Below are 23,071 nucleotides of genomic sequence, written 5' to 3' on the forward strand. Positions count from 1 at the left end.
ACTCTCCAGGTAAAGTATCGATGTGTGTTTCTAATTTCTTATTTCATTCATTGATGTTCTGAGTTTATGCAAAACAGGAAAACACCAATTAAGTGCATAATTCTGCCAATGTCGTTTTCAAAATATACAGATTTTTAGATCCATGTACCTATCCAGATCTACCTCAGAATTTCATTGATTATATATGGCTCAAGACTCATCTTTGCAAAAATTCCTTCGAAATTTTAAGTTACTTTTCAGAGAAATCTTGTAGACAGGAAAATATTATTCTCTTGTCCTTCATTGCTTGAGATGATTAAACAATTAAAGCAAACTTTTGTTATTATGGCCCCGCATGAAATGCAGGTAGCCCTATAGTAATCACATCATCCGTCCGTCTGTCCGTCAACACTTTCTTTGTGACACGATAACTCAAACAGTTTTTATCGTACAGTTTTCAAATTTTGTACAGAAATACTTTACAATAAGAGGAAGAAGCCTACAGATATTGGGGTCATTTCACTTTGTCTGTCTGTATGGCATGATCTTTGTTATTATGAACACTTTCTTTGTGACACAATAACTCAAACAGTAGATTTTGGAGTCGTGTCACTTTGTCTGTTTGTATGTCATCATCTTTCTTATTATGACCATATCTATTTACCACTGTCTAAGGGAGATAATTCAATTTGAATTATGATATACATTGCATTGATATAGAAAATTTCCAAAAATAACTCGAACAACATTGTGTATGTGTATATTGTTGGTTTTTTTTAATGTGATATAAAAAATGTTTGATGATACATGTATATTGAATAAAAACACGTCATTCCCAGTCAACAACTTTCGATCGGGATCGGAATACGAAATAAAATTTCTTATATCCGGTTGCAAATTGAAACTGCTTCAAGAAATTGAATTATTAGTAATTGCACGTTACACCTTAGAGAACTGTTACTTTTAATAAAGAAAGTCACAAAGTAGATACAAAATGAGTTTACCTTATTCATTACTGTTAATAATGGAAACTTTCTCACCAATATATGTAAAGACATATTCTATAGATTTCTATTTTTGAAAATGTTGAACATTTTTATCAAATGACAATGTGTTTGAAAACGCTTAGAGCCCCGATGTCAGAATTTCCTTTTCCAATACATCAATATGTCAAATTCATAGTCCTTTTCGAGTAGTATGTACCATATTTTGTACCAGTTTTCCATTTTGAATCCCCGATTACAATAGGATTTAATTGCACTGTTGTGTTTGAGTGGATGAGTGTGTGTCAAACAGAAGTAATTTAAATTTGCATTAGTCTCTCATAAATATGCTTCATGATTCCTTTTTCACAAATTTGCATTCCAATGTATCTTTGAATATTATTAATTCTAACATATATACCAGCCCCAAACATTGCTATATCGAATACAGATGTCACTTTCCTCTAATAACCCTCAGCGGGGCCCTTGCGGACCGTGTCAGTTTTCTAGTTGCTTAATTTTATTTCTTTTAATGGACTTGGAGAAATCTTTCTGTTATTTGCATAAAAATTGTATCTTTAATTACAAGTTTTGATATTTTCATGCAGATCTTACTGTTTTTATACAAGGTTTGTTATTTTCTGGCATATAAAAGGAAACCTATCTTAAATATGAACAGATAGTATTGCTATTCTATATAGTCAGAGCTAGAAGTTCAGAAATGAGCACATTTACTATGGCGCACATAGATTGCTTACAGATTATTTCTTTTAAAAAAAATGGGAATCAGTTTGCTCATTTATACATGCTGTAGTGATGTTATTAGTTATGTAAACATTTAGAGGGGTAATATGGAAATACATGAGGTTCTTGAAAAAAATCATATTGGGCGAGGTGTAAAAAAAAATATGGGTTTTTTTTCTTCAAGGACCCCATATATTTCTGTATTAGCCCTCTAAGTGTCTGCATGATGAATATCCTATCAATGTTACATTTACATTGATTAAAGGCATGTTGACATTATTCATTCTTGTACATTTAATAATAAATGACTGCAACATATGTATTCTTGAGATACTCTTATCAAATATAAAACAAAAAAAATTATTTAAAATTTTTTTGAAAAATAAAAAAAACCAATGGGATAAAAACAAGTTTTTCAACAAACTGTAAATTAAAAAAAGTTCATTTGTTAATAGTATTTCAAAATGCTCTTATCTACATGTATGATGTCATAATATGTGCTGACTAATTTCTATTGACGGGTATGAGTAATCTCATGACCTCATAGTACACGTGTGGTCAGTAAACCACGTGGAAGACGCATATTGGCAATATTAGGTTCCTAAGAGGCATAATATCATTGTATATAGTTGGTTTCAGCCAATGAAATATCAGGATTTTTATCAGAGGCAGGATAATGATTAAAATGGGAAGTTTAATAGTAAGGAAGTAGACCAGCATTAAGAAAGAACATGACACAGTAAGGCCGGTAAATGGCCTTAAAATGAGGACTGTACTGCAGTTGTCCTCTAGGTGATATATATATATATTTATATATATATATATAAAGTCAAAAAATAAAATCCAATACTCAAACTTTTATCTATAGCGCTTTCGCCCTGCGGGCTCGTCAGTAGATTTTTAAACAATGTAAACAAGTTCCATTATGACGTCATCCTCATGACGTTATGTGGGCAACGTTAAACATAATACAATCATGATTGTGACGTCAGAACATTATACAATGTTAATGTTAGGCACTTTTATAAATACAGACATATTTTAAACAGTTCAGTCTATAAGTTTTAAGTGCCTTTAAATTTCTGTACATTAAAGGAGACATTCTATGTACCAGTAAAACACATTCAATAAATTTGAATGTGTTTTACTGGTAAATTTATTGAATGTGTTTTACTGGTAAATTTATTGAATATATATATATATATATTTATATATATTATATATTATATATATGTGTGTGTGTGTGTGTGTGTGTGTATACTTTTCATGATTTAAAGGGAATGGTTCACGTGTTTTGAAAGAAATATTTTTCATTTTTGATGTTAAACATTTAAGGATGTATGCTACGCCAGAGATATTTGATATGGATGAAAAGTGAATGATATGTACAACAATATTTTGAAATTGAAAACTTCCAAATTTACTTTATTTAGTCAAAAAATGCAGTTTTAGTTGAAAGCAGTCTGAGAAAAATTTAAAACCACTGCTGGGCTCGAACACGCAATATACAGTTCAGCAGTCGACGTGCTAACCTACTGAGCTACTCAGCTAGGCGAGAATTTTTTAAATGAATAGACAAATATTGCTGATATTCATATTTTCATCCATGTTTTAATAGGAAGTCGGCCATCATGACGATGTAGAGTAACTCCTTAAAATATAACTCATTTAATATCGACAGCCAAAATTTTTACCTTCTGAATGCAAGAATAAAAGCAATATTTTAGCCTTAAATTTGTGTTATGTAAACAAAGACTTGAGTCTTTTGATGTTTACAAACAAACCAGTGAAATGTTAATTTTGTAATATAAAGCATAAATGATGTATGTATGACATTGTAGTCAGACAATTGAACTGTTGTTTGGTGAAATTAGATTAATAGAAGCTGAGTTTGATTGTCAGAGTTTATGACCTTTAAGTTTACTGTACTCACTAAGGCTGTATCATGTCACTGAAAATGTCCCATTCTGTCACAATTCCAGCTCTTTCATATTCATGCATTGCGGCATATCATACTAACTGTGAACACAAAGTCCTCATTTTACTTACAAATGCATGCTACACTTTCCATCACCCACTGCACAAATGTTCCAAAAAGGAATTAAAATAAAGTCAAACCTCGTTATCTCAAACTTGATTGCACCGAGAAAAAACTTCAAAATATCGAGGGTAAAATACTTAAAGAATGAATGGTTGGGACTTCTGAATCACTTCGATATATCATAGTATTCAAGATATCATAGTATTCAAGATATCATAGTATTCAGGATATCATAGTATTCAAGATATCATAGTATTCAAGATATCATAGTATTCAAGATATCATAGTATTCAAGATATCCGTGTTTGAGATGCCGAAGTTCAATTGTAACTTGAATAATAATGGAAAAGGATTTGATTTTAAAAATAGTAAGGAATGAAATCCTAAGGTTGTCCTTTTATTTTCCATAGATCTAAGTATTTGTGTGTTTTACAGGCAGTGGTATCATTGAATGTAAGGTGGAGGCAGATGACTCGGGACTGAGTTGGGATGTGGTGTGTTTCACATTCCTCCTCTTACAGTTACGGATCTACAACAGCCACTACTTCAGACACATCATAGCCAGCACCCAGGCACAGAACGCTCTAGCTGCCAGGTAGTGTGTAAATCTTAGCTTCCAAACCCTCACACAGAACGCTCTAGCTGCCAGGTAGTGTGTAAATCTTAGCTTCCAAACACTCGCACAGACCGCTCTAACTGCCAGGTAGTGTGTAAATCTTAGCTTCCAAACACTCACACAGAACAGAGATATTATTTCCACAAGTTTACTTAGTCAATTGAATGAAATTGTTTTCTTTATAGTCAAATTTAGTTAGGCTAAAATCTGATATTTTACATGAAAGTATTTAAAGAAAACTGTAAATGTGTAATACATAATTTCTTAGATATTAGCTTATCTGTGAAGGGGGGAGGGGGGAGGGGGGGGGGCATTCAGTATTCCCTTGAAAAGTGAGCATTGTTACAAATTTGCAGAAAATTATTATAGACTGTTTTATGTATATGAGGATATAGTTAATGATAAGTCATTTTGTTTGTATCAATTTATAGCAGTAACTATTAAAGTGATTGTGACCAGATAGTTTTATGCCCCCCCTTCAAAGAAGAGGGCATATTGCTTTACACCTGTCGGTTGGTTGGTAGACCACATGCTGTCCGCTCAATATCTTGAAAACCATTCACTTGATCATAATGATATTTCATATATGGGTTGGTTATGAGTAGAAAAGGACCCCTATTGCTTTTCAGGTCAAAAGGTCAGTGGTCAACCTACTCTGGACATTGGAAGACACTGTCCACTCAATATCTTGAGAACCCTTAGCTTGACAGACATCAAACTTGGTACACTGGTACATCCTAAGGAGTAAATGATCCCTATTGATATTGAGGTCACATGTTCAAAGGTCAAGGGTCAAACTGGACATAGTAATATACTGAGCACTCAATGTCTAGAGAACCCTTTGCTTGACAGACATCAAACTTGGTACACTGGCACATATTCTGGAGAAGATGACCCCTATTGATTTTGAGGTCACACGGTCAAGGGTCAAACTGGACATAGTAATATATTGTCTCCAATATTTTAAGAATTAGTTGCTGATTGACACCAAACTTGGTACATTGGTACAGCATAAGGAGTAGATGACCCCTATTGTTTTTAGGTCACATGGTCAATCCACTCTTGACATACTAGGAAGATATTGTCTGTTCAATATTATGAATTGGTGATACTACTATCAATTAAATGATGCATGTGTGTAACCCTTTTCAATTTTACACCATGGGGGGCATATATGTGTAGGACTCCAAAGTGTGATGGCACTCCAAAGTGCGATGGTCATACCAAAGTACGATGGTCTGCGCCAAACCCCGATGGTGTGACGCGTGAAAGTGCGATGGCCCACACTCATGCACCAAAGTGCGATGGTATGACACGACAAAGTCCAATGGCAGACACTAATGCTCCAAAGTGCGATGAAGTGACACGCCGAAGTCCGTTGGTTTGTAATCGACACAGTGTTTTAGTACAGACTGTACCAACCGTGTGTTGTTTTACCAAAATATCAGTGCAAAATCCATGCACAAAAAAAGAAACTGAAGTTGCATTTCTACAGTATTATTTTGAAAGATGTTAGGAATGACGTCACAATGAGGTGACGTCACAAATGTTCCTGAACTCCTCACCATCGGACTTTGGCGTGACCATCGCACTTTGGTGTCTGTAACGTTAACAAGCCATCGCTCTTTGATGCAGACCATTACACTTTAGCTTGACCATCGCACTTTGGAGCGACCATAGCACTTTAAAGTCTTACATATGTTTTACAAACATCTCATGTTTTAAATTAGGTTAGTGAATTGAGTGTGTAAGCATGATATATTTCTACATTGAAACAATCAATATTTGAACAAAGAAAGACAGAGAAATATGATATTTGTCTTTGATATAAACTTAACAAATTTGTGTTTCCACTCAGTACCATGTGGTTGCATAGCAGCTTATGGTTGTCCTTGAGGCAGTGTATGGATGTCATGATAAACTTTTATAAACATTGCATGTGTACTCAATTATTTTGCATCCCACTATATGTAAGAGTTCAACATGAACTAGGTAACTTGGAAATTGCATATTTATCATGTATATTAATCATGCCCCTTAGTTTAGTGTGAGGTCACAGTGAAGGATCCTAATTGATGACATTCATTGCTGGGGTGATAATTATGGTACAGTCCCGTGGACTTTCTGTAATTGAGGAATTAGATAGTCCTTTGCTGGTTTTATTTTATCAAAGTTGTTTCATTAAGGAATGCATTTTATAGAATTGCATAAACTGTCCAAACTTACTTTATATCGTATAAAACAAATAAAAATTACTTTCATTCCTTATAATTTAATTTAGTAAACCGCGTTTGACATTATTTGATGGATAATTCTAAAGAAAATATCAATTTTATATGACGCGGACCAATATCACCGTAGCAACAAAATGGAAACTGAACGGCCAATGTATTGTGACGTCATTCATACAATGTCAAATAGCGGAACTAAAGGGCAACTTTGTTCATACGATATAAAGAATGTTGATAAAGTGAAATGAACCAATGTCGGTGGAAGGATTGTAAAAATTAAAATAGAAGCATCTGTAGAATTACATAGGTAGAGTTGATCTTGTCATTTTTAGGGGAGCTGAACTAATCAACCAGATCTTGGTGACCCAAGTCACAGAACAGAAGGAGGATGAGAAGAAAGTATTGGAGAACATCAAGAAGAAAATGGAGTTCCTTCGCAGCAAAAAAATCCAGGGCAGCACCGACTTTATTGAACCAGAGGAACACTTCCAAGGTAAAACTCAGTTGAAATTCATTTGATCGAGTTAAAGTTCTTTCTTCACCAAGTGATGGTACAAAACTTTTATCATAATCACTGAACTTTATGTAATAAAGGCTTACATCTTTGCTTTAATGCAAGCAATATCATTATGTAAGAGAAATTCTCAATAAAAGTGTTTATTTCCTGCCAGCAATTGATGGCTCGTTGGGTTAGCTAGTTGGGAATCGTGCAGTACAGTGATGTGGAAGGCGACCATTCTTAAAAATTCAGTGATATCGTCTGATAGAGAACCGTCTATTAGATAATGTCAGGGATCGAAATTAACTTTTTTCATTACTAGCAAATTTTAACTAGTGGATTATTTTCCAACTAGCAAAATTGAGCTTTTACTAGCATTTTTCAATCGATTGCTGTTTTACAGGAATTTTAGAAAACAAGCATGTCTCTATATCAAAATATAGGGAAAATCTTTAAAAATCTTCCTTAAAGTGCACTAATAAAATAATATTGAGAATTCTTTCATTTAAATTTTAATGAATTATCAAACAACATACATGTATCATTGGTGCATGGTGAGGGTCATAGGGTACACTTGTGCGGCATACTCGCTCTCCAGAGATCTACCACCTATTTACAACATCACGTGGTTTGAAATCTTGAAGATTGTTAGTACCAATTCAAACTAGGCCTATATGTTCAAAACTTTTGGAAATGTCATCTAGAAATTCTTGTTGGAAAAAAAAAATGTGAACTCGAAGTGTATGAGATAGACTACAGCAGGACATTGCCTGAAACGGTGACACTAACACTTTCATGTGTTGAGTAAACACTGACGAGATCAACATGCTTGCTATTCAAATCGGACATCTCTGACATCTCAAAGTGTGCTTGAAGTAGGTCATCTTCGATATCACTGACTGAGATGACCTTGGCCTTAGTTATTTATTCGATTCACATTTATTTTTCAATACTTTTATATTCATTCTGTAAAGTGTTCTGTGCACAAGACAAAATTATTGTAAACTTCAAAGTACAGCCAATAAACCGAGGAAATCCAGAAAAAAGATTGGGGTTTTTTTACTTGCAAAAAATTGCGATCACTTGTGATATTTCCCTCGCAAATTCATTTTTCACTCGCATTTAGCAAGTATTTCCCCTTAATTTCGTTGCCTGTAATGTGAAACAATCTTTTCATTAAGTTATTTTTTAAAAAAAGGGGGGGGGGGAGAAACTAAGACTAAATTAAAGATGCATCATGAGGAAGAAGATCAACTGTAAGATGACAAAACATAGACACTGATTGCTTAATCATTTCAAGAAACATTCAAGCTGTGGGCAGATTGCAAACTAGAGTAAGAAAATGTTCTATCAACCTTGTTCATGTCTACAAAACTACTAATGTTTCAATATTAGGGCTGTTCCATTAAAACATATGAGGTACCCGGGGAAGGCACTTTAAAATTTGGGTAACCACCCATAGAAGCATAAAAATGTAATGAGGCAGAAGCAATTTTAGATAGTGCGGCACCACCCATAGAAGTGAAATAAATGTGAAATACACTTTTTCTTTAAATTCAATATGTATGAATGACTATTTATAACCCCTGAATAGAGGTCTATTTTCAGATGTTCCCAAGCATGATAGTAAAGAGAAGAGTATCACCATTCAAATAACTGGCCATCAATGAAGCTTGATCATAGAACTATCAATTTATTTTATCAAGACTGTCTTTCTTAAACATGATGAACTAAATTAATTTTATAAGTCTACCTGTTCATAAAAAGCCTAGTATTGTAAATGTTCAAAAACAACTATTAAAAGTTTTAAAATTGACTAGTATTTTGAGTATTAAAAAACAAGAAAATGTGTCTCTTTACGTAAGTAAAATGATATTCTATGTTTCTTAGTCAATATATAAATTTACAACCTGCAACTTAAGATTTGTGAGGCTCTATTCTACCGTTTTCAACAATTTCGATAAATTCCAATTTCTCGATTCATATTTGTGCGCCATGTTTGATGGGTGACGGGTGGTTTCGTCACGATGACATATTCGCACCTAGTGGATTCGCACCTTTACCTGTACGCCCCAAGTGGATTCGTCCTGAGTGGTTTTGCCCCTATTGAGTATGTGGCAACAGTGGTCGGAATGATTGATCAGTGCATACTCTCCGTTAACGATGAGTAATTGAATTGAATTGAAATTAGGGGATGAATGCTATATATTAATTTACCGACGCCCAAGGTATGTTCATTTTGATCAACATTTTTTGGATGTTTATATATGGCAACAGTGGTCGGGACGATTGATCAGAGCATACTCTCTTTTAACGATGAGCAATTGAATTGAAATTAATGAATACTATACAGAATATTAATTTACCGACGTCCAAACTATGTCCATTTCTATCATTATACCAAGAATTTTTGCCATGGCAAGTTGCATTCATTGTGGAAAATCAGTAAGTAAAAATTATCATATGAAACAGAATTAGCATTATGTAGATGAAATTAGTGTGTCTATTATGTGATTTTATTAACCTTAGATATATTTATATAAATCTCAAAATGAAGAATTCAATTTATAGCATAAATTTAAAGCAGCAATATTTAAGTGAAAGTAGTTGATCATTTTAAGAAAGTGAATTTTGAGATATGTTAAATCGTTATAATTCTAAGATATGTTAAATTGTTATATTATTGGGGCGAAACCACTCGATTAGTACATCGGGGCGGAACAACGCGACTATAAGGCAATATTCTACCTTACGTTACCTGCATTGAAATTGGGACGAAACCACTTGGTGCGAATCCACTAGGTGCGAATATGTAACCGGGACGAAACCACCCGCATTCGTTTGATGTACTGAAGTTTCAACTTCCGATTGTCAAGTCATTTGCATATGTCATATAAAGTAGTATTTACATCAATGGACAAGTATGGAGGCGAAAGCTATTTCGTCGGTATTGAAAAGGTTTGAATTTAATATCAAGTTAAAAACCGAACAGCAGAGTGTAAATTCTTTCTGCAACAATATGATTTCCTTTCTTTGTCGAAGTGGCTCAAGTAACTACATTTTCGCGCCGATTGTCAATGTTTAGCTTTTCCATTAGATCCACCTACGAGATTTCGCGATAACAAGCATGGCGGAGCAGACGAAGAATTTTGCATGCTGTACATTATATTTAATGAAAAACACCTTTATTAGACATGCCCAAGCACAAAGTTGGTACTCCTTTTGGTGTAACTGTAAACAACATTTGGGACTAATACACAGTGCAGAGTTTATTATCGGTTATTCATAAAATTATTTTGCACCATTACGGAGATCCTATGGAATTGTAGCCTCATCCCGAAAACGTCAATAAAAAAAAATTGGATAAGGCTACATTATTGCAGCTAGAAAAAATCAAAAACCGTTTCAATGGACCACGAGCACGTTTCGTTTTCCATTTTGGACAAGGGAGATAATCCTAATTTCCGGTCGCTATAATTTTAGAGTCAAACTGGAAACGATAACCGGATCGCGGAACCTCATCGACCGAGATAAAATGAAGACAGAAAACGGCGTTTGTTTCACATTCTACTTTCAACCCTTCCCTTCTCTTGTTGCATTCCTCTCAGTTTCGGTAAAAAATAAAGATTTTATCAAAACAACCACCCACAGATGCAGTTTTCTGGCAGTAGGTACCCACCATATATGCAATTTTCTACCAATGACAAGCACCCATAGATTTTTTTTAATTGCCGTCCCCGGGTACCTCATATGTTTTAATGGAACAGCCCTTAGATATATATTCATATTTTGTGCACTTTTTAAAATGAATTGTGCTTTATATGAAAAAAGATTCAAGTCTATGTATTCCTTCAAATGTTTACTTTTGCAGTTAGGTAAACCATTCTCAATCTTTACTACATGGTGAAAATGATTTTGAAATTATTCAATATTGTTCATATTCCTTATATTTCTATATAGAAAAGCATGAATGCACATATAACAATTGGGGCTTTAAAATTTGATGATTTAACGAATTCTCAATGAACAATGCTGACAACACACCAATCATATACTTGTGTAACTTATACAGTTCACATTCATTGGATTATTATCAATTATCGATGGAATCATATTTAGTTATATTTGAAATAAACCATTAAACTCATTATTCTATGACTTATGAAAAATTACAGACGTTTGGCAGGTCAACTGTGACATTATAAAACACATAATTCACCTGACAGTCTCCCGGTGTGTGTTGCCTAAGATGCAAGACACTTAAGACATGATTACATATCAAACAGACATATAATGGATTTCAGACTTACAAGCATATCAAAGTTAATTGTACATGTGTGAAATGCTCTACTTAATGATATAAAGGTAGGGGGCATATTAGTTTATATCTGTCAGTCTACCATTCGTAAGTAGACCAAGTGTTGACTACTACAGATCTTGAGAACCCTTTCCTTGATAAACTTTAAACTTGGTATACTGGTAGCCTCTAAAAAGTAGATGACCCCTATTAACTTTGAAGTCACAAGGTCAGGGGTCAAACTACTCCAAACATAAATTATTGTCTGCTCAATGTCCTGTGAATCCTTTGTTTGATAGACATCAAAACTGTGACACTGGTATCCCCAATTTTTCGCTATCATTATAGACATTCTAAATTTAAAGTTGACCCTTTTCAATATTGCAACACAGAGGGGATATATGTTTCTAAAATATTTCTTGTTTACACCTGGATCTAAAGTTAAAACTTATGTGTGCACTCACTGTCACATTTAACTTCGTAGCCATCCGGTCTGGGGACTATTATCTGTTTGAGGAGGTGACAGAGCTCCATCCTGAGGACCCATCCAGTATAACATTTGGGAAGGAATCGGAAGATGAGGACGAGGGCAAGGCAGATCCACTGAAGGTAGGAGGAAATATAAAAACTGTGCACCTAATGCTGTATTTATACTTATTTTAGTGGGATTCATATTTTGGTGCCTTTGATGTCATGTCAAGTGCACAAATTTATGATCAGTACCAAAATATAAATCTGCAGGAATATATTGACATGAAGAGACATTTACATAGATTTATTGTTAATTATTTAACACTTAGTCATTTAGATCTATCTAACAGTGTTTTATTGTTTCTTTAGTTGATCTCAACAGCCATAGAATCTGGTGCTAAAGCTGCAGTGGAACAAGCTGAAGAAAAGGTGTGTGTTGTTTATAGAATGTGGGAAAGAATTAATATTGGAAAGGAAATCATTGTTGGAAAAGAAACAAGTGTGAATTTATTGCATGATAAAAATCAAATTTGTCTTTTTAGGAGAAGGAGGGTGAGCCAACAAGCACAGAGGAAGAGAAAGAAGAAGAAAAATCTGGTAAGTAAATAGGAAATGAATATTTTTATATGTCCTCTCTCCAGGGGAGACATGAAAAATGTTTTTGTCCAGTCTGTCTGTTCATCCAAAATTTGTAATCAGTTTCTCATACTCCTGATGTTGAATATGTATGAAACTTGGCAGTAATGTTCAATACCAAGTGAAGTTGTGCAAGATTGGGGTGGTTTTTAGCTCACCTGAACCGAAGGTTCAAGTGAGCTATTCTGATCACATTTTGTCCGGCGTCCGTCTGTCTGTCTGTCCGTCTGTCTGTAAACTTTTCACATTTTCGACTTCTTCTCCAGAACCACAGGGCCAATTTCAACCTAACTTGGCCAAAAGCATCCTTGGGTGAAGGGCTTTCAAGTTTGTTCAAATGAAGGGCCATGTCCCTTTCAAAGGGGAGATAATCACAAAAATGCAAAAATAGGGTGGGGTCATTTAAAAATCTTCTTCTCAAGAACCACAGGGCCAGAAGAGCTGAAATTTACCTGAAAGCTTCCTGACATATTGCAGATTCAAGTTTGTTCAAATCATGGCCCCCGGTGGTAGGATGGGGCCACAAGGGGGGATCAAAGTTTTACATACAAATATATAGGGAAAAACTTTAAAAATCTTCTTCTCAAGAACCACTGAGCCAGAAAAGCTGAGATTTACATGAAAGCTTCCTGACATAATGCAGATTCAAGTTTGTTCAAATCATGGGCGCCTGGGGTTGGATGGGGCCACAATAGGGGATCAAAGTTTTACATACAAATATATAGGAAAAATCTTTAAAAATCTTCTTCTCAAGAACCACTAAGCCAGAAAAGCTGATTTTTACATGAAAACTTTCTGACATAGTGCAGATTCAAGTTTGTTCAAATCATGACCCCCGGGGATAAGATGGGGCCCCAAGGGGTGGATCAAAGTTTTACACACAAATATATAGGGAAAAACTTTAAAAATCTTCTTCTCAAGAACCACTAAGCCAGAAAAGCTGAGATTTACATGAAAGCTTCCTGACATAATGTAGATTCAAGTTTGTTCAAATCATGGGCGCCTGGGGTTGGATGGGGCCACAATAGGGGATCAAAGTTTTACATACAAATATATAGGAAAAATCTTTAAAAATCTTCTTCTCAAGAACCACTGAGTCAGAAAAGCTGATTTTTACATGAAAACTTCCTGACATAGTGCAGATTCAAGTTTGTTCAAATCATGACCCCCGGGGATAAGATGGGGCCCCAAGGGGGGATCAAAGTTTTGCACACAAATATATAGGGAAAAACTTTAAAAATCTTCTTCTCAAGAACCACTAAGCCAGAAAAGCTGAGATTTACATGAAAGCTTCCTGACATAATGCAGATTCAAGTTTGTTCAAATCATGGCCCCCGGGGGTTGGATGGGGCCACAATAGGGGATCAAAGTTTTACATACAAATATATAGGAAAAATCTTTAAAAATTTTCTTCTCAAGAACCACTGAGCCAGAAAAGCTGAGATTTACATGAAAGCTTCCTGACATAGTGCAGATTCAAGTTTGTTCAAATCATGGCCCCCGGGGGTTGGATGGGGCCACAATAGGGGATCAAAGTTTTACATACAAATATATAGGAAAAATCTTTAAAAATTTTCTTCTCAAGAACCACTGAGCCAGAAAAGCTGAGATTTACATGAAAGCTTCCTGACATAATGCAGATTCAAGTTTGTTCAAATCATGGCCCCCGGGGATAAGATGGATCCCAAGGGGGGATCAAAGTTTTACACACAAATGTATAGGGAAAATCTTCTTCTCAAGAATAGCAAAGCTGTGATTAATCATATTTATATGGAAGCATCTTCAGGTAGTGTAAATTCAAGTTTGTTCAAGTCATGCCCCCAGGGGGTAGGGAGGGGCCACAATAGGGGTTCAAAGTTTGACATTGAAATATTTAAAAAAATATATGTTCAAAAATCTTCATCTCAAGAAGAGCATAGTAATGATTAGTCATTTTAATGTAAAAGCATTATCAGGTAGTGCAGATTAAAATTTGTGGAATTCATGGTCCCCTGGCGAAGGTTGGGGCCACATAGAAGATCAATTTTTTTTTTTATTTTTTTTTTTTTTTTTTACATGGGAATATATAAGGAGGAGTGTTTAAGAAATTTTACATGGGAATATATAGGAAAAAATGTAGATAAATTTTCAGTTTTTTCTGCTCTTGTTAATTTTGCATCCAAATAAATCTAGTGATATAATTTCATTTTTGTCTTCATTTATAAATTAAGAAGAAGAAAACTCGCCGTCGATTCCTTTTGAACAACTTGGTGAATATCATTAATCTTGGCACCAAAAATCTTTGACTGAAGGGCATTCAATTGTTATAATTACACACTTATGCACATATTTACAACGTGTATGACCCCCTATTGATTTTTTGGTCACACCTGCCATGTTGGGTTTAAAACATAAACACTCTTTTCTCAGGTGAGCGATGTGGCCCATGGGCCTCTTGTTTTGTTTTTTGTTTTGTTGTTGTTGCTTTTTTTAAGTTTGTTATTCACCCACAATTTTGATTTTATTCAAATTTTATGAATTTTTGACTTCATTTTTTTTTCGTTGTAAAATTATGAATGCACAATACATGTTTTGTCTGACTTACTCTTCCTACAGTTTTCAAGCTAGAAATGTTTGTATTTTATAAGGTTAGTATATGCAGGGTATATAATATATATATTGCTTATTCACCAATCAAGGGGGGGAGGGGGGGGGGTATGTACAGGTTAACAAGCAATTAATTATAACAATGAAAATAAATAACAATCATTCAGAAGTAGTAATACTGACAGAGTTCACACTTCTGCACTGCACATATCTATAATTATATATGAAATACTGATTGCAGACAAGATTGAAATTAACAACATGATATATATATACAATCAGTTTATGAGACAACAGATAATGATAGTGTTGTGTGAATACATATAAAATTGTAATCAGATCAGTATAATTATAGTTTAGTAAGTACAGTATGCAAGTATAAAACACATGTACATGTAGGATCCAATTGTTCTGAATGTTTTATGCTAATGCAGGGAGGTTAGAATAGAATAATTATATAAATGAAAACAATTGTACGAAGCGTTAAAGAAGGCACGAATTGTTGACTTGATTACAGGGGGCACCAAGGGACAGTGCCTGTTAACAGTCTGGTAATACATTTGTTGTACCAGACTGTTGGTCTTGTACTCCCAGTAACCAAGACAGCTTACAAGTGTAAAACAAAGGAAATGTGTACAATGCAAAGACATGTACTTGTAGTATCACATTCCACTGTTCAAAATCATCTTACTGAATACAGCATACAAGTATAATACATATGTACATGCAGGATCCAGTTCTGAATGTTTTATGTCTAAAGCAGGAAGGTTAGAATACTTATATAAAAGAGAATAATAGCATTATATGAGAGAATAAAAAAAACCAAAACATGATATGTTGACCTGATTAGGCCACATTTAAAAATATGTTTGTTTCCCCTCTCCCGACCCTAAATTTCAGAGGAAGGTCGGTAGGTAGGTAAAAAGTTTTTTTTTTTTTAGCTAGCAGAATTTTATTTATTATGAAATTCCCATAACCATTAACAATGCCCGATACCAAACGTCGTGAAGCACATCATCCATGTTTCCTCATCAAACTCGTATAGTCAGTTCTCGCGTAAATTCTGCTTTGATTGCCACGTTTTGCAATTAGGGAAGGTGTCGATATTTCGGACAGTACTTCATGTATTTTGGAAATGCTCATTATCTAACCACTAAACTTAGGCATTGGACTACATGTATACATATTGGTTGATTCGACGAACATTGGGTTTCATCAGAATTTTCACTGCTATTTATGCCACATACTAACACTTAAATAAAGTTAGGGAGAATGTTGCAACTATGGACAATGGTGTTAGTTTTGGACACATGGTGTTATAAAATTGGTAAACTCGGTTGCTGTCTTTTATTTATGGTTCACTGACATTTTATGTTTTTGTTTTTTGCACATTATCTTAATTTGTATATGATAGTGATTTTGATTATATTTTTAAATGATATCGGTAGATCTAGTTTACCAGAAAACGTTTCAACGGGACTTGATTTTGCCGATCAAACAAAATGGATGCTGACATCAACCAATCAGAGCTGAGTTACACATGTGCATATAATTAGGTGTTTTCCAGTTTGTAAATATAGCATTAGTTCAGAAATAAGTTAAATTGAGAATGCTTCTGATTGACTGTCAAAAATATCGCATCCGTCCGAAATATCAACACTTTCCCCTACTGAAGAACACAACTTGCACACTGGATGCCCCGAATTCTCTTGTTTCCTCGCTCCTCGTATAGACAACATTTCTCCATCTCGATCTTGCAGATCACTAGTCCGAATTGCGAGTCGAATTCAATGTTAAACTCACTTGTAACTAATCAATAAAACAATCATGATTCTTGTACTTATTAATATCGATTAAAAGAAAATATCAATCCAAAATTCGATATTAAACAGAAACCAACAGTTGTAGTCAACCGAATTTTCACTGCCATTTGAGCAAACGAGTCTCGTGACTCAAAACAAAGCTCGACAGTTTGATAAAATGTTTTCAAGAGACTGTTTATGTGATGAAAGAACCCATAAAATTGATATTAGTAAGTACAAGAAGAATCGTTTTATTGATTAGTTATGAGCTTAAAATTGAATTCGGCTTGTAAGTATTTGAAATCAGCCAGAGAATGCCGCCTCCAGCTGGAGGCGGCGAAATTTCTAGATTTCGGACCAGAACACCTCCTGTATTCGTATTATTATTTTTTAATTTTGGATCGAAACCAAAGAAGATATAGAAAATTTTTGTCATTATAAAATACTGATCTGCACCAGAAACGACCTTGAAATTTTCTTAAAATTAAAAAAAAAAACTTCACCAGAATGGCGTAATAAAAACTTATGGGTCGGTGTGAATTTTCAGACTCGGTCGGGCGAGGGGAAACAAACAATATTTTTATTTTGGCCTTACAGGGAGCACCAAGGGACAGTGCCTGTTAACAGTCTGGTAATAAATTGTTGTACCAGACTTTTGGTCTTGTACTCCCAGTAGCCAAGACAGCTTACAAGTGTAAAATATGAAGAAGAAAGAAAATGTGCATAATGCAATGAAATGTAACATTTGTAGTATTATATTCCACTGTTTAAAATCATCTTACTAATTTGGATGAGGATATTTTCATCTTCATTAGTCATTAGCCAGATAAGCTTTTGATCACTGTCCATCTTTACAAAATTCTTACTTGATTTGTCTATCATTTGGAATAAAATAACCCTTTCTTCTGATAAATGACTACATCTTAGACAAAATTTCTCGTGTCGAGGGATTTTTTGGTAACATCCCCTTTCAATGTCTATGAGCTGATATAAGGAAATGTGTTGGACTTCTCCTTTGCTCAAAATTTTTAATTAATCTCAAATAATTTTCAAAACCAAAGTTTTGTTTAAAAGTGGAAAAGTAACTTAGTTTTTTACCTGAATTTAGTTTAAGGTGTGAATGCCATTCTTTGATGTAATATTTGAATAAACAATCTTTAAGAGCCCTTTTAAACTGGTATGCCCCTTTAAAGGGCAAATCTTTAACCCCGTTAATATTGGTTATGAAACAGTTTACAGAACCAAACCATGATGAATTGTTTTGTTCAAAAAGTAATTTTGATTCTCGATATGCATCAAACAATAGTGGAAATGACTGACCAAGATTGTACTAGTCTGTACTAGTAAGTTAGCATACTTTTTAATATGTCAAAGTGAAGGGGGAATAATACATATATCTTAAAATTGCAGAAAAAGTCCATGGTATAGGTACATGTATATGTATATATATATATATATATATATATATATATACATGTACTATTAAAGGTTGAGCATATTTTCAGAACTGTTGAACTTTTTGGGGTGAAATGATGCATTCAGACAGAGTACATGTTTGATAATTTCTCTGACAGTTTTCATACTACATGTAGTACTTTTATATTAAGCAGGATATTAGGACATAAACTAAGGTAGTGTATTTTGTTTTAAAATAGTCTGATTTTCTTAAATTTTCCACAAATGACAGGACGTTGAACTTTATCATTTTCCAGACTGATATTTACATTTGCATTTTTTTTCACTTCCTCTCAACTTTGAAATAAGTCAATTTTATAAAACAATGATTGATTGATTGATTGAATATTGTTTAACATCCCTCTCGAGAATATTTCACTCATATGGAGACGCTACAAAACAATGAAATATAAACTATCCTACATAATGTGATACAGGGCATCAGCTAATATTATTTTTGGGAGAGTATCTCAATAAATATGTTTAAATCAACTTCTAACACAACCACATATATTTGTTCTTCTCAAAATCACTGTTTACTAAATCTATATTTTCTACACTTCATTCAAGTTTATGATCTTTGTCTAGTTTTTTGCCCCATTCTGTGTATAGTTTGTTTTTGTAGATTTTCCCTGATATAGCATGGACTTTCTTGTCGTTGTGATATATGGGGAATGTTTGTTGGTGCTGTATGTTACGGCACTTCCGGAGAGTGTCTTTTTCATGTTATCACTCGTGATCATGCTCTTTCACTCTGACCTTTGACCTTTAGTAATGTCATCTGAGATTTAGAGATTGTAATGGGAAAAACAGGTTCCAGTCCAAGTTTCAACTTAAGTTTCTTTTGAGAAATCCAGGCCAGAACTTTAGTTACTGGTTTTTTTCAACTCTTGTTCGTTTTTTCATTTCTCAAAATACACTCAACAAGCTACATTTATTTTGTGAAATTTAAAACAATAACTGATATGAGTTGGAGACAAGTCAATAACTGACTCGTAAGTGAAGTGGAACCTATATTTTTCTTACAGTGTAAAATGGAGTGGATTAAATCAATACAGACGTGTTTATTCCATCTGTAGTTGTGCAAAACACATGGGATTTTTTGTGGATGAAATGGGGGGCGGGGGGGGGGCTGAAATATCATTATTGTTTTTATGTTGTACATTAAAGGGCTATGAAGGTCATTCCTAAATATATATTGTTCTAAGAATTTAAATTTCAGGAAAAGGAAAGAAAGTAGGAATTTGCTTTGCTAAAAGAACATACTTTGAATTCATTTCCCATTCATACAAAGACATTTCTGTGAAGTACTTGTGTACCTTATTTCCTATACGCAAAATTATGCATACTTTTAGCACACCTGAGCCTTTAAATGAGCTTTTCTAATCAAAATTTGTTGGCGGCGTCTGTAAACTTTTCTCATTTTTATCTTCTCAGAGCCACGGGGCCAATTTCAGCCAAACTTGGCACAAAGCATCCTTGGGTAAAGGGGATTCAAGTTTGTTCAAATGAAGGGCCACGCCCCCCTCAAAGGGAGATAATCGCAAAAATAGGGTTGGGTCTTTTAAAAATCTTCTCAAGAACCACTGGGCCAAAAAAGATGAAATTTACTTGAAAGCTTCCTGACATAGTGGAGATTCAAGCTTGTTAAAATCATGACCCTTGGGGTTATGATGGGGCCACAATAGGGGATTAAAGTTTTACATGCGAATATATTGAAGTGAAAGCTTTCTGATTTAGTAGATTCAATTTGTTCAGATCATGGCCCCTCAGGGTACGGTGGGGCCACATAAGGGGGTCAAAGTTTTACCTGCTGATATATAGGAAAATCTTCCTCTGTCTCCAGAACCACTGAACCAATTTCAATCAAACTTGATACAAATCATGCTTGGGTGAAGGGGATCCAAGTTTGTTGAAATGAAGGGCCATGTCCCCTTCTAAGGGGAGATAATTACAAAAATGCAAAAATAGGGTGGGGTCATTTAAAAATCTTCTCAAGAACCACTGGGCCATAAAAGCTGAAATATACATGAAAGTTTTCTGACGTAGTGGAGATTTGAGTTTGTTAAAAGCATGACCCCTGGGGTAAGGATGGGGCCACAATAGAGGATCAAAGTTTTACATGCGAATGTATAGGGAACCAAACTTGACACAAAGCATCCTTAAATGAAATTTGTTGATATGCAAGGCCATACCTGTCTACAAGGGCATATGATAATTAACGAATTTGTAGTCAAGTTTAATAACTAAGTTTGATAATTAATGAATTTTTAGTCATTACCTTTGAAAAGTTTTTTCTGAACCGAGCTGCTTGTATAATGATAGTGTTACTCAAGCTTGTTTATTGCTAGTAACTGCTACTCAGGTGAGTGATGTGGCTCATTGGCCTCTTGTTTAATTAGTTTACAGATAGTGGATGGGGAAGACATGTTTTCGCACAAAAATAGAATTCATATTCATAGAAGGTTTGCAAATTCTAACCAATTTTTGTCTTCTCCTTGCAGACTCCAAGCTACAAAAAGTTGTCTATATTTTAAAACTGATTCAGAAGTTACTGCTGAGTTTTGCTGACTGGATGATAGACAAATTTAATAACATCTCTAAAAATCATCGACTAGTTGCCAACAAACTGGAAAGTGAAATGAGAACTCAGAAAGAGAAGATACAGGTTTGCTTGTGCTCTCTCTCTCTCTCTCTCTCTCTCTCTCTCTCTCTCTCTCTCATAAGTAAGGTTGTCAACAAGTGTCCTGTCACTTGAATAAATATTGAAACAACTCAGTATCAATATCAGTTAGTAAATATGCTGCTCTGACACTTCGACCAAAAAAAATAATTTAGCAAAGAAAATAATGATAAAAACAATTTCATTTACTGTTATTACATTGGGGCAGACAGAGTAAAGGAGAAGGAAAGCAAGGGGCAGGAGAGAGAGAGAGAGAGAGAATGGGGGGGTGAGATTTTTTTTAAAAGGGGGTGGGGGAGGCGGACCTCCCTGTATAACCCACCCCTGTACCCCTCCAACATGTCATTTAAAATACTTATCAATCTGTTCTGATTACTTGTTACAGTGTATAATGACTTATCAAAAGTCCTGTATTGTGTATGTGCTGGTAATATCTGTGTGCTACTTTTACTTTCTTTATTCAATGTAGTTTTGACAAAGATAACAGGCTACTTCAATTATCCAAAGCTTAGAATTATATTAAGAAAAAAAAACAGCACAAACAAATAGCAACACTGGATGATATTTATGAATTGCTAAAGATGCGTGAAATAACTCTTTTTGGACACGGAAAAGAGGGGTACTATGACTATGCTGATCCATCATAGCTAAATTCTAACTGATATGGGGGGGGGGGGGGAACCTTGAATATAATTACATTCAAATTCAGCAAAATATCCTCAGCTAACTAATTTTGCTATGTCCTCAGGTATGTGTGATGTCATGGTGGAATTTCTTTCAAACAGGAAGATTTATTATTCCTAAAGTTATTAAAATCTGCTGTTGATCTTAATCAATTTTGCATTTAATTTATGTTTTACACTTGCTATCACAGATTGTATCCCCTTAGATCAAAGATAAGGGGGCATTGTTTTCAGTCTTCTTTGTCCACAACTTTAACCTGGAGTGTAACGTTTGAACTTGACAAGATAAGGACTTGTGATAATAACATCATGTAAATGGTGAAGCTCAAATAGAATGGAATAGAATAGATTTAGTGAAATCAAATTTGGAGCCCTTGAGGGGATACAATAAAGAGTAATAATATACAAAAGAAAAAAGTCAAAATTGATAGCAGTAAATATCGACATAAAAACAAAGAAAAAGAAACTGACAATAGAAGATTATAGCAGTTGGGGATTATCTGTATATGGAAATGCTTATAAGACGTATACATGTGATTGATATACATTAAAATAGATCTTGGCCATGTTCATTGACAGTGTCTCACAAATGTATCTTTTCAGTTTTAAATAAAATGGCATGGCATGAAATATTTCAGTCTTTGACAAATGTAACTTGTGTCGATTGTTTATGACTAGTGTAAATTCTCGGAAAGGACTATGTATAAGACCACCCCTGGCCCCCATAAAACTTTAAATTTGATAACTTTAAAAGAAGATGAAATGTTCTTTTATTTCATTAGAAAATATAGAACACAGCTTTTGAACAAACACATTTTTTTTATCGCATTTGTACTGGAAAGACAAAGCTATGGCATGTCCAAACCTGCATTCAATGTTTCCTAGAAGAAAGACTGGGAGAAAAATGGCCATTTTATTTAGAAATACCAAAAATAGCGGCAAAACATCATGTTTGTGATGTTGCAATTCGGATTCTACGCAAGTTTGATGAAATTGAGACGTTGCTTTGGGATTCTTTTGCAAAATACACTTAATTTTGAAATATAAGCACAAATGTCAATTAGAACCAATATCATATCAAGTTATTAGCTGAGTTGCAGCAAAGTTGAACTCGGCTATTGGTTTGGTGATGCGGGCGGTTGGGCGTCAACAATTGGTTTCCGGATGATAACTCGAAAAGTATACAATCTAATCAAATGAAACTTTTATATATTGTTAGGTACCAGGTAAGGAAGATCCCTATTGATTGTGGAGAAAAAAGGTCAAAGGTCAAGGTCACAGTGACCGAATATAGAATGAAAATTTAAGAAAAATTTGGTTTCTGGATTATAACTTAAAAGTTTAAATCCGAATCAAATGAAACTT

The 23,071-nt window shown here is 34.3% G+C and overlaps 1 protein-coding gene across 10 annotated transcripts in view; it reads left to right on the top strand.

Annotated features, from left to right (window-relative positions):
• Positions 1-23,071, top strand: part of LOC125648273 (piezo-type mechanosensitive ion channel component 2-like) — a 101,421-nt gene that overhangs the window by 41,177 nt on the left and 37,173 nt on the right. For 7 of the 10 annotated variants that reach the window (XM_056155938.1, XM_048875253.2, XM_056155972.1 and 4 more), the window contains 8 exons: positions 1-9; positions 1,571-1,591; positions 4,183-4,342; positions 6,927-7,087; positions 11,875-11,999; positions 12,231-12,290; positions 12,404-12,458; positions 20,845-21,008. The exon at positions 1-9 is cut by the window's left edge and continues 94 nt beyond it. In XM_056155938.1, coding sequence (XP_056011913.1) covers positions 1-9; positions 1,571-1,591; positions 4,183-4,342; positions 6,927-7,087; positions 11,875-11,999; positions 12,231-12,290; positions 12,404-12,458; positions 20,845-21,008 — 755 coding nt within the window. The remainder of the gene's footprint in view (positions 10-1,570; positions 1,592-4,182; positions 4,343-6,926; positions 7,088-11,874; positions 12,000-12,230; positions 12,291-12,403; positions 12,459-20,844; positions 21,009-23,071) is intronic. The other 3 variants (XM_056155948.1, XM_056155975.1, XM_056155979.1) reach the window with 1 other exon arrangement.

Source organism: Ostrea edulis, chromosome 1 (genome assembly GCF_947568905.1).
Source record: "Ostrea edulis chromosome 1, xbOstEdul1.1, whole genome shotgun sequence".
Classification (NCBI taxonomy): Eukaryota; Metazoa; Mollusca; class Bivalvia; order Ostreida; family Ostreidae; genus Ostrea; species Ostrea edulis.